At 39.5% G+C, this 13,188-nt stretch overlaps 1 protein-coding gene across 1 annotated transcript in view; it reads left to right on the top strand.

Annotated features, from left to right (window-relative positions):
- The window catches only part of CACNA2D3 (calcium voltage-gated channel auxiliary subunit alpha2delta 3), an 871,596-nt gene that overhangs the window by 243,685 nt on the left and 614,723 nt on the right, over positions 1-13,188 (top strand). Inside the window, 1 exon segment of the mRNA XM_079115690.1 lies at positions 8,688-8,747. Coding sequence (XP_078971816.1) covers positions 8,688-8,747 — 60 coding nt within the window.

The raw sequence follows: 13,188 nt of genomic DNA, 5'->3' as shown, positions 1-13,188 counted from the left end.
AGAATGGAATAAAAGAACTTGTGATTGCCTCTGTCATGACACCAAGTGAACCATGAGTGTTTTTGGTGATTTAAAGCCAATGAAAGTGATGTAGCTTATGGAATTTATTGTTATTCAATTAGTTCTGGCATTGTGGAAAGACACAGACATGTCCAGTCTATGTTAATGGCATAGCTCGCCTACAACAGAATCCCTTAGGAAATGTTGTGTGTGCACATTCTCAAGTTCTCATGCTGAGGTACAGACTAAAAATGGGATTTAGTTCATCAGAGAAGAAAGACTAGACTCAGAAAAATGAAGATTTTTCCAGTGACAAGCAGCTAGTGGGTAGGAAGACCTAGATTCAAACCCTTGCATGTTAGTTCATCTCTTCACTGCCATGACAAAAGTACCTGACCAGAACAACTCAGAGTAGGAAAAGTTTAATTGGAGTCACAGTTTCGAAGGTTCAGTCCATGGTCGGCTGACTCCATTGTGGTGGGCCCGAGGTGAGGTAGAACATCATGGTGGAAAAGTGTGGCAGAAGAAAGCTGCTCAGCTCATGACAGATGGGAAGCAGAGAGAGACACAAGGGGCCAGGGCACACCCCCAGGGACCTACTTCCTCCATCCACACCCTACCTGCCTACATTGACTATCCAGCACAGTTAGTTCTTTCAAATTATTAATCTATCAAATGGATCAATCCACCAATGAATTTAAAGCCCTAACAATCTAATCATTTCATCTCTCTTCATTGCTACATTGTCTCCTGAGGTTTGGGGGACATTCAAACTGTAAGACCTTGTCCTTGGGTTCTGAGGCCTATCAACAAACTCTGTTAGAGGCTTTGAGATTGGAAACTAAGTCACCTATTTCTTGGGATCCCTAACAGGACCTGGTCACCTAATAGGTTCTCAACCAATATTTGTTAAACTAAATTGAACAGAAGTGATGGAAAAAGGAGACTGTACAGGAAAGGAGACTACAATAGGTGTCTTACCAACACTAACAGCTTGGTCAGGACTTACTTCATCTGGGGCTGATGTTCCTGTCTTCCTTGACTAGTTGCACAATATCTTCAAAGCTCTGCCATTGTGGGTTCCAGTCTACACCTTCCAAGTAAATCCAGGGAAGGTTGTAATGAACAGAATTCTATTCTATTCCCCGTTGTCAGAATACTTAGGGAGGGTGGTTTCCACTCTTTGTGGAAAATAAATATTCATCCTTGAAGTCAAGTAATGTTATAGTCCCTCTTCATCCTCTCAGGAAGTTGAAGACAGTTCCATTATCCACAAAAGAAACAGCTCAGTTACCTCTTGAACTAAAATGTTCTGAGGGGGAACTTTCAAGTTTTGTGACTAAATAGCCTTGATTGTAATCATCAACCCTCAAACAGTCCCAGGGCGGGTATAAGCAGAGGCCATTCTTTAAAATGCTAGATTGTTTTGAAAATTGCTTAGACTGAAATATAAAGCAGACTTCTCCCCTCTTCCTACCCTGCTGCCCTAGCTGTCCAGGCCCTTGGGTGGCCCTTGAAGCAAAGTTTGACTGGTTCCATCTTCAACAGCTTTACAAAATGCTGCATTTTGGCACGTGGAGCCTTCCATGTAGAATGAGATGACTTTAGTTTGGAAATCGGCCATCCACATTGATAACAGGTATTAATTTAATCAGCCTCAAATTGATAACAGGTATCTCCTGTGGAAACAAAGATAATTTGTTATTGATTGTGATCGTGTCTCCTGATGTAAACCACAGGCTTATTTTGTCTTGTAAAAGGCTGGGGTAGCCTTCTAGGATCTGAAGGAGACAGGAAGCGGGAGGAGTGAAGGAAGGGAAGAGACCTCTCCATACGCATGAGGTGTGTTTGTTCTTTTGTTCTGTTTCCTGCTTTCACTGGAAACCTTATAGATTAGCTTTTATAATCCACTTTGAAATGTTTGCCGTTTTTAAAGCAGAAGCAATCTTTGCAGCTTTCAGGCAGAAGGTCATTTTACACAAAATGTTCATTCGTGTGCAACAAAGCTTATTTCTTTTACAGGAACAAAGAAATAATGAAGCCTCTTTAAAAGCTGTTTTTCTCTAAAGAAACGATCATCTTGATAGTAGGTGATTTATGTGTGCCACTTCTATGGGAATTGAAAAGTAAAAACATTTGTATCAATAAGGATTACAGAGTATAATCAAGCTCTCAGATATGATTCTGACTGCAGTTGCAGATTCGTGGGGTGGGAGGGGCCAATGCCCCAGCTTGCGCCTTGTCTGACTTTGTCCATCTCTCCAGGTTCTTCCTTTTGTCCTGCTTTATGGCCTGATGTCATTGATGTGGCCTTTGTGTAGGTCTCTGAGTTCTAGCTGTTTCCAGAACTTTTCTCTAATTGCTATTTCCAGAACATTTTCTTACCTCCAAAACCAAGTGTGAAATGTTCTCGTATTGGTTGGGACATCCTTTCAGCACCCGGGTGTCTTTCTCCTAGGTGTTTCCTTTTCTCCTTCAGAGCTCAGCTTAAATGTCACTTGTTCTGGGAAGCTTTCTTGGCCTCCTGGCAGTACTCTTTTGTCACTTACTTCTTTATATTAAAATAGCTATTTTCCTGTGTGCGTCTCCTATAAACCACCTCACGATGCTTCTGGGCCACTGGTGGTACAGTCCCACGCTTTAATAACCTTCTAATGATTCCAGATACAAAAGCAGCAAAGGCTGGGGACAGTGGTGCTTGCCTGTAATCCCAGGAACTCAGGAGGCTGAGACAGAAGGATCGAGAGTTCAAAGCCAGCCCCAGCAACTTAGGGAAGCCCTGAGCAACTCAGCGAGACCCTATACTGGAGATGTGGCTCAGTGGTTAAATGCCCCAGGGTTCAATCCACGGTACCAAAGCACCAAAGATTCATCTACACTGTTACAGAGTGATGAAAACTGTATCCCAAGAAAAGAAGGGATTTCAATACCAGTAGGAATGAAAATGTAACTTTGAACATCTTACTTTATGTCTCCAATGTAATGGTTCTGAAAGGGATGAATTCTGACTCAGGACACAAGATAGAAGTGTTTGAAATCATAGGAACAAAACAATCTCATTTTGTTTGGGTTCCTGGAGACATCTTTTGATGTGCCAGTGACCCTTACTGAGCATAGAGATGTTTTATTTAGTTTCAGGATCTATTGAGTTTGTCAGTGAAAAGAGGACCTGGGGTCTCCTCTGTCCTCACTCATGGACCGTAGTATGTCCCTGTCAAGCCCTGCCGTGTCATGTAAGGGTGGGTAACATTAGTTCTGAGTATACACTGTGATTGATGGACAGAAGGACTGACTCCTTTTCCATCAAACTCAAGCCCTTAAAACCAAAGCCACAGCTGGGCACAGTGGCACGTGCCTATGATCCCAGCAGCTCGTGAGGCTGAGCCAGGAGGATCCTGAATTCAAAGCCAGCCTCAGCAACCCAGTGAGGCCCTAAGTAACTCAGTTAGACCCTGTATCTAAATAAAATATTTGAGAGGGTTGGGGATGTGGCTCAGTTATTAAACACTCCTGGATTCAAGTCCTGGTACCAAAAAAAAAAAAAAAAAAAAAAAAAAAAAACCAAAAAGCCACCAAATCTTGGGTAAGAAAAACATGAACCATGTCACACTGGATACTGTTGTGACAGTAATCACTGCTACTCTTTAATTACTGTGTTTGCTTGTTTTTTACACAGCTAGTCCTTGTTGACATGAAGGCAGGGTCATGAAATGTCTAGCTCTGATATGAATGGCAATTCATTAATTCAAGTTAATCATCGATGCAGCCCAAATCCATGTTAATGACAATAGATTTTCTTTAAAGTTTCCCCACTTGAACTTAAACCTTATTTGAAGAAAGAATTATGTGTTCATTCCAGAAAAAAAAAAAAAAAAGACAATAAAAACCCTGGTATGAGTATTATATGTGTTATTGCAGAATGTTGAATGAAAACCACTAAACATATTAAGTGCTTTGAAATCTTTGTTATATTCAGACAGCTCATTATAATAGCTTTTACAAGCCAAAGCTTTTGAGCTTTAACAGGAGAAATAAAAATAACTTTTTACTTTGCTATTCCATATGGTTTTTATAGTATTGTTTTGCTTTAAGGATTTTCATCTGTAATTGTCCCACCCACCGTTCTAAGGCTCCTTTTTTTTTTTTTTTATTAACTTTTTATTTTCATTGGTACCCAATTTGTTCATTCTGATGGGAATCAGTAGGAGTTCAGTAGTAAGTTCCTTTGGGTGGATATCACGTTTTCCATTATCTTTCTCACCTCTCACTGCATGTTTTTTTCTCTCTTTTTTCCCATTGTTAAGTCAAAAATGACCAGGAGGAAAAAAATCACACACACACACACACACACACGAGCAGAACAAAAATAAAATAAAATAAAATAAAAATCATTTTCTTCTTCTGATGCAATCCTTACTTAGATTTGGTATCTGATTTTTCGTTGTCTGGACCATGACCAAACTTGACCTCTCCAATGGCTTTAACCCTACTTTTGATTTAAGTGTTCGGGGAGGAAGTGGGAGACTGCATTCTGTAGTGTTCTCCAGATATCCACGGGGTCATTGTCACAAGAAATAAGATGTGATTTTTAATGAAATGCTTTAATATCCCTGCTGTTGCCCTCGGCAGCTTTGCCTTCACCACAGCTGTAAATACTGCCCATGGAGTCTAGTGTTTCTTATTTATAAAGCTAGCTCTTGTTTGTATTTATTTCCCTAAAAGAGAAGAGTTATGTAGAAATATAAAAAGTCGGGAAATGTGCATCGACTCTTGAATTACAACCTTTTAGCTGGTAGGTGCTTTGTTCAAAGGATTTATATTTTAGTATATTGTTATCATTTTTATGGAGTAAAGAAATGCTTTGGCGTTAAGGAAGAAAAAAAAATCTGTGGACGAAACTGCTGTTTTCTAGTACCTTAGAACTCAGTCTGAAGACTGGAGTCTTCAAAGTCATTTTTATTTCCAGTGTTCAATTTTAATTAAAAACCACATTCACAATTCTGTAATCCCATCTGCAGATTCAAAAAGGGAATTCATATAAGAGAAAATTAACTTATTATTATTAAAATACACTGCCTTTCTAATAGATATAATAGACTAATCGTTTTCCCCAGGCTCCGTGATGGTTCCTCACATAATCACTAAAATATTAGCAAATTGAATGGATTTTTCTTGCCTGCCAATGATAATCAAACTTATTTTTTAAAACATTCTTCTTTTTATGGAGGTGATAAGGATATTTGCTCAGGGAAGAGATGCTATAAGTTGCTATTTTCTACTGGCCAATGTCAGAATTCGAAACTGAATGGCCTTGACTTTGTTGGAAGAGGATTCAGTTTATTTTTTATTTGGTGGATGGTAGAACTTTGGTCCCCAGGAGTCTATTTTAGGTAAATTTATGGCACATGATTTCCTTCTCAAAGAACATTTCTTTTAAGGAAGGTCAACTAGCCTTTGTTACTCCTACCGAGTGTGTAGTTCTTCCTATGCTTACTGTGCCCAGCAAGTGTTTCCTGGGAGATTTCCCCTGCATCCTTCTAGAAATTGTAGTCCTGTCTCCCATCAGCCTCTGCCAGTGGTTTGCTGTGTCTAGGCAATATCTTTGCAGAGAGCCCTGTTCCAAAGTACTTATTTGCTTCAAGCAATTCTGTGAGACCCTGTCTCAAAATAAAAATAAATAAATAAATAAAAGGAATTGGGGATGTAGCTCAGTGGCAAAGCAACCCTGCGTTCAATCCCCAGGACCAAAAAAATGAAAACAAAAAACCCCACTAAAATTGATCAGCAGTATCAGAGGTCAGAGTCTCGTGTCCTCCTGACTGCTCTGAGCAGAGAAGAGAGTATTACTGAATTATTTCCAGTGTGTTCCTTCTGTGTCCTGTTGCTTGTGTTGTGGTATTTGTGGTTGAAATACATTTCATGTGGTGTTATACAGGAATATGTTAAAGAATATGTGTGATATTATGATGTGCATAGACATATATGTATATACATACACATGTGTAAATGAAATGCTGTATGTGAAATACAGTCCACTGTACGCCTTCGCATGATAATCTCGACTCACCTATTATTTTCATTTTGTTAATAAGAAACAAGATTTTTTTCCTTCCCAATTCTTTCCTTCTTTCTTTCTTTTCTCCAATATTATGTGTCTTGGTCCTTGTGAAGTTTTATTTTGCTTTTATCTTTTGATCAATTGGCCATTTCATCGATGTTTTTATTTCCCCTCTGTATCCTCAGAATCCACTGAAAATCTTTTTAAGGTGTTTAAGTAAATAAATGTTCAGAATGCATGACTTGTTTTGATAATGTAAGTGTTCAGACATGCATAATATTTATACACACGCTATAAAGCTCAATATGTAACTATTTCATAATCCATGCAGAGAAATTCTAAATCTATTACAAAGATTAAGAGAATAAGCTCTCAGGAACATAGATTTCTTCTTTTGTTGCCTGTCATTCATCTGTCATGTTCCGCATCAATACCTTTGCAGATTGTACCATGTGATCCTGGAAGGCTGCCAAGCGTCATTGACTAGAATGATTCCAAGATGACCCAATGAGAGCATGCTCAGTCTCCACATACAGTGCTTGTTCTTCTTTTCTTTCTTTCTTCTTCTTCTTCTTTTTTTTTTTTTTTTTGGCACTGGGGATTGAACCCAGGGGCACTTAACCACTGAGTCACATCCCCAGCCCTTTTTTATATTTTATTTGGAGACAGGGTCTTGAAGAGTTGCTTAGAGCCTCACTAAGTTGCTCAAGGTTTGAACTCTCAATCCTCCTGCCTCAGCCTCCTGAGCTGCTGATTACAGGCATGCATCACTGTGCCTGGCTTATCTTCCTTCCTTCCTTCCTTCCTTCTTTCTTTTCTGTTTCTTACTCTCTCCATCGAATGCCTCTTTTCTGTCAATAATTTGGTGTTTTGAAAGTACATATGTAAACAGATTTTAAAATGACAAGAATTGAGAAACCTTGTAGTGCGGGTGGGACCCATTCATCAAGGCATCAGGGTAAGGAAGGGCATGCGGTGAGTGCGGTTTTCAGCCAGTGGTTCCCAAACTTAGCACCATCAGAACCACATGGAGGATGGGCTTAACCTGGGGCCACCCCCAGAGCAGCTGCTTTGGCAGGACAGGGATGAGGTCTGAGAGTCTGCATTTCTAGCAGGTTTCCAGGTAAAACCTATGCTGCAGAAGGGGACTATACTTTGAGAACCCCTACTCTCTGGTCACTTCTTCATGTGGTTCAGATGAGGAGAGTGAGACCCAGAGAGGGCAAGGGTTTATCCCAAGATCTCACAAATGAGCTTGTCCCAAGATCCCTCACAAGAGGCTTGGCATCTGGGCTAGAGTGAAGAACAGGTCCTTTGGATCAAGCCTCAGAAAATCTTCTGGGCATCTGTTCTTTGACTGATTGGGGAAGGAGAGGCCCTTCCTGACTGCCTAACTGAAGGGAGTGTTGGAAACCAGATTCCCACCTCTCCTGATTCCTGTCTGTGGGAGTGCTGTCTCCATTCACTCATCTCCTTGTAAGTCCCATGCTGAGGCAGGAGGATCACAAGTTCAAAGCCAGCCTCAGCAACTTAGCAAAGCCCTAAAGCAACTCGTGAGACCCTGTCTCTAAATAAAATATAAAAAAGGGCTGGGCATGTGACTCAGATCCCTGGGTTCAATCCCTGGTATAATAATAATAATAATAATTATAATAATAATAATAATAATTATTATTATTACAATAAAGACAGCATAGGCTACAAGAGTAACCATAGAAAAAAATAGAAATGGCTGAATTTTACTTAGATCTAAAGGTTTCGCTTTGACTACTATGAAATTTCAGTGAAATATTATTTCACTAAATCAGTTTTCCACAATATCTTCCAGCCTGTCTGTATTTTCATGGTGGACAATGTCATTTGGTTGGTGAATTCTAGTTAAAGTAAAAAATGATTTTGGTAGTTGGCTGATTTTCTTTAAATAAGGACATGTCGTGAAATTGTTTTCATAAGAATATGAATTTGTTGAATTGTATAAGAAAAATACTGTGTGGTATTTTCATGGGTCCTGAATATTGATTTAATTTCAATGATTATATTATTGGGATGCAGATTGTCAAGATGGCATTTGTGTATCATAAAATGCAATTAACTATCACCTGATAATTATATAGTAGAACTGGTGCCAAAAGAATTAACCTTGAATGATTGAGGAAATTAAAATAAGTGCTGTTTTTCAAACCAGTGGGGAAGAACCTTAGCCCACTTAGAGTTGGACTTAGTTCAACTCAATAAATCTTGACTAAGGGCCTTCTATATCCAAGGAATGAACTGTTCTAGGTAGGTTGGATCCGCATTGGGTCTTAAGAGCCAGGATCTTTGAATTTTTATGAAAATGAATGCAGAACACATGTGTATTTATAGATATAAATAACAGTAAGTATTTATTGAAGGAGTTGTCATTGAATGATGAAGGCAGAGATTAAATTTGGCCAATGGCATAATTATCTCCAGTTTCACAGGAGCAAAGACTCCGGATCTCAATGTATATCCTGAAACCTAGTCTTTCCATGTTGTATAGATGGAATCTAGGTCACAGTTCTGATCTTTTATTATTATTATTTTGAGTTATGTATTTACTTATTTTTTACACAATTCTGATCTTGAATGTCGCCTTCTTTCTTCACAGCGTCTGGTGGAAGCTGCGGAAGAGGCACACCTGAAGCATGAATTTGATGCAGACTTACAGGTAACAGGCTGTAGTTTGAGTTATGCTATTTGTGAGTTTCAACAATTGGAAGAGGCTTTTGGGAGGATAGTGCAGAAAGGGAATAAATGTACCTCTGTCTTGACAGGGCAAGATAGCCATCCTCAACCACTTTCCATCCATGATAGAATGGGTGATGCCACACACTCACATGTATATAAGCAGATTTCCATGTGTAGGGAGTTAGGTCCATCAACTGACCCTAATTACCAGAGCTCTCAATGGTAAATTGATAAATAACACAATATATCCAAGTCCCACTTCCTGGGCTGTATTTTGGAATCCAAGTGACTGAAAATGTTGTAATGCATCTAACTTTAGCATTGGTTTTAAAACTGAACATCACACATCCAAAGTTAAATGCTTCATATACTTGGGACTTGAACATCTATTTAATAAATTTCTTGTATTGAATCATGGGACACCTGTGTTTGGTTAAGAAGGATTTAGATGTTGATGCATGTAGAAAACATGGTAAAAGGCAACAAGTAATTGGATTGAAACTTGGAATTTTTTGGGGGGGTTCCCTTCTGAAGGAACTTTTTTTTCCTGAATTGTCATTTTGAGTTTTGTAGATTTTCCTCTCTTCTAGGAAAACAGAAGGAACAAATCATAATCTTCTGCTCTGCTATTTGCTAGGACATATCTTTTTAGTGGCATGTGGTCACAATTAGGAAATAGTATTTATTTTGCTATGTTTTCATTAATATGGAAAATATAAAGCCAGATGTAAAGTTTTAAGCACAAAAAAGATGGTAATCCAAGGCTCTCTTGCCCATGGATGCATCTCTTGTTATCACTTCCATCCATATTTTTTTCCTTATGGATAAAAGACTGCACATTCAAATGTGGGTAATTGAGGAAAGTTTAATAGGGGAATATTTACAGATGTGTGGTCAGGTTAAAAGAAACAAGCAAATGATGGTACCCCAGAGCTAACCATCCTTCTAGCCAGAGGAAGTCAGGTTTCTAGAACCCAGAGAGGGTGGCCATAAGGAAAAGGTATTTTATAGAGGATTTGATAGTGCAGTCATTCATGGTGATCAGGCAAGGGTGGAATTTGCAGGGAAGAGACCTCCAATAACCCTCTCCTGCTTCGTTATCTCTTGCCCAACATGGCAGAATCCAACTATTGTTGCGGTTGAAATAGTTCAGTCTCCTGAGTCACTGAGCTGGGTGGAGAAGGTTGAAGAACAGGGCTAACAATGACAACAACAAAAGGTCAAGCCCTCAATCTGGGGTCATTTTCAGTCATCACACCCAACAGAGGAAAGAAATACAGCCAGAAGTGTAGTCAAGCATAGGAGGGTAGAGGGGAAGATGAAGAAGCACCAAGGACTGTTGGCAACATTGGCAGAGAAGGAAGAAGTGGGTTCAGCTCTTTGGGCAAAGATATAAGAAAAGGCGCAGAGGACAGCACAGAGAATATAACAAGAACCGGTCCTCTTCCCACTCTCCTCATGTGTTGGCCCCATGTGGACCTGGTGGGCATTCGCTGACCCTTGGGGACCAAGCCTTTACCACAGGAACCCTTCAGGGACATTCCAGATCGAAACTGTAACAGAGACAAAGTGAAGCTGAATAGCTCCAGATGTGATGATCTGGAAATACACAGTATCACTGATGTGGAATTCTCACCCCAAATATGTAGCCTGAATATCATCACAATAAAACACCAGATAACTCCAGATGGAGGAACACTCTGCTAAGTAACAGGCTCCACTCATCTTAAAAAAGGCCAGGGTCGAGAAAGACAAAGAGACATCACTGAGGATTCGTTCCAAAAGGAGAGATGAACGGCACATGGCCGCTGAGGGCAACGTGTGATCCTAAATTGGATCATGAGCCAGGAAGGAAGATTTGAATATGTTCTGGTCTTAGATAATCTTAGATAATGATTTCGTATTCACGTTGGATTGCCTGATTTTGACCCTTATACTGTGATTAATGTGTAGATAGAATGTCATTATCCTTATTTAATGTTAGAGAATATCATTATCCTTATTTATTTATTTTTTGGACCAAGTGTTTGAATCTGTTGGCCGGATAGAAGAAAAGAATTTGCAGGAGTGAGAAATATTGTTGAAGTCAGGACTGTTTTTTAAAATCTGATATTTATGGCTCTGGTATTTATAGTCAGTTTTACACTGAGATCAGTTTTCTATTAAGTGTAACAGGGCTGGGTCTAAGGGGGTGGTGTGACTGGATTGATTGACTTTAGGGGATTATCTATCCTTCAACACAGGAAAAATGTCTAAGGATTTAGTTCAGCTACTAAAAGACATCCCTTTTTGTCCATCTGAAGCTATTATTATGATTATTATTATTATTGGTATTGGGGATTAAATGCAGGGATGCTTAACAACTGAGTCACATCCCTAACTCTTTTTTTATCTTTTATTTTAAGGCAGGGTCTTGCTAAGTTGCTTAGGGCCTCTCTAAATTGCTGAGGCTGGCCTCGAACTTGTGATCCTCCTGCCTCCACCTCCCAAGTTGCTGGGATTCCAGGCGTGTGCCACCATGCCTGGCTTGAAGCTATTGCTATTTCTGGGAATGTTCTGATCTCCTATCAGGGAAGCTTTACAATAAAATTTTGGTGTCACATAGCTGATCCCCCTTGTCAGGTGTGGTGCCGTAACACAAATGCAGCTTTGAGGTCCCTCTCTCTCAAAAACAAACAAACAAAAAAATGATACTGAGAACACAAGTGTTTAGTTTTTGTTCTATTGTGAACAGGAAGGGATAGTCTGATTTGTCCTCCTCCGTCACCCTTTCTGAACATGAGCCGAAGAATATTGGAGGGTACCATTGTGATCTGAACACAAGAGTAGATGTTGAAATAACCTGTCCTATTCCAGAGCATCACTCATTATTCAGACCTCAGACCTAGGTGACATCTCTGGGTTGGAGTCCACTCTGTGCTGTTTGCCAGAAACCTATAAAAGAGAGGCCTTTGATAAGACAGATGTGCATGGAAGAGTCATCCCTGCTTAGATGAAGGCTCCAAAGCTGCTGAAGCTTCGATGCTATTGAGTGCAAGTCTGTTAACAGCTTGGGTGTGAGGCCGGTTGCCATTACTAAGGTAGCAGGCCCAAGCTCCGGCTCTGAGTTTATTGCTATGATGGTCCATTAGAGCTGATCAATTGTTAATCTGGGCTCTGCTGACCTCTCCACAACCTCTGCCAGAGGATTGTTTTTATCAAAAAATTTCAGACTACCATCTGCTCACCGTGAAATAATGCTGAGAAGGACCCTGCTCTCTGAGCTGGGGAAGAACAAAGGAAACTGGAGGTCTGTTTGCCTAAAGGGAGGAAAAAAAAGAAGGGTTTTTGTGAAATGTCCTAAAGTATGTAGCTAAAAGTTTCAGAGATCTTAGCTTCCTTGTGCCCCAAATAGAAAAGACATGATGTCTCTGTACCTTCTCTCACTGTAGATCAAAGTCTTCACATAATTCCAATGTTCATCTGCTTTAAAAATGAAGAATTTGTTTTTTATCTGTAAAATCATGAAAAGCTCCCCAACCCTCAAAATTATACCTCCTTTATTGTGAGGATTTTATTTTACATTTAAATCCCTCTCACAGTCTTTCCAGGGGTTTCACTTTTTCACCATAGACTTTTGGCCTTGACATCTGCAGCTTCCTCTCCAAGGCCCTTACTTATGGTATTTGATCTTAATAAAAACTATATTGGGACGAGGGACAAAGTACAGTCGCTGATAGGTAGCATATGTGAAGATACCAGAATTTGAGTCCTCTGTGGAAACTAGGTCAGCTTGATCTTCAATGGCTGGGTAACTTTCTTGTGGACAATGGTGTTGGTTTGGCCCTTTGGCTTGTCCCTGTTTGTGGTGGCCTATGAGTTCTAAATTGGCCTTTTCTTAGTTTAGTTTTTTTCCCTTGGTGTAGTTTTCATTTGTGGGGGCAATTTTCAGTCATGACTGAGGTTCAGAGGCCTTGTTAAAATAGCATTTCCCTTTTTAAAATTTAATTCTGTGAATTAACATAGGCTTTTATTAAAAGACTGATAATTATAATGAAAACAGTTTTTAAAAAAACCAACCTGTATCACATTACCATATGTGTTTATTTTAGTGTTTTTAACCTTCATTATTTAGATAACAAAATCCAATTCAGGAGAGAATTGAGGGGTCCTAGTCTTGACTACCTCACCTATTGATAATTCTCTGAAAACTAGATTTATGCATCTAGAAAATTCAGAAAGAATGTCTTCCTTCACTTGCATTTGCTTTCTGGTTCTTCTACTGGCAAGCGAAGGAGAAAGAAAAAAAGTCCTTTTGACAGTTTACTAAAAACCTGCTTATCTTTGAACCGCAAACATATTTTCTTTGAAAGCTGTCTCCAATAAGTGCCAATTGCACAGAGCTGGTGCACAGAGGGAAAAAAAAAATGTGGTTTTGAATT

The sequence above is a fragment of the Sciurus vulgaris genome (genome assembly GCF_902686455.1).
Source record: "Sciurus vulgaris genome assembly, chromosome: 16".
In the NCBI taxonomy this organism is placed as follows: domain Eukaryota; kingdom Metazoa; phylum Chordata; class Mammalia; order Rodentia; family Sciuridae; genus Sciurus; species Sciurus vulgaris.
This window is presented reverse-complemented; position numbering and strand designations above follow the sequence as displayed.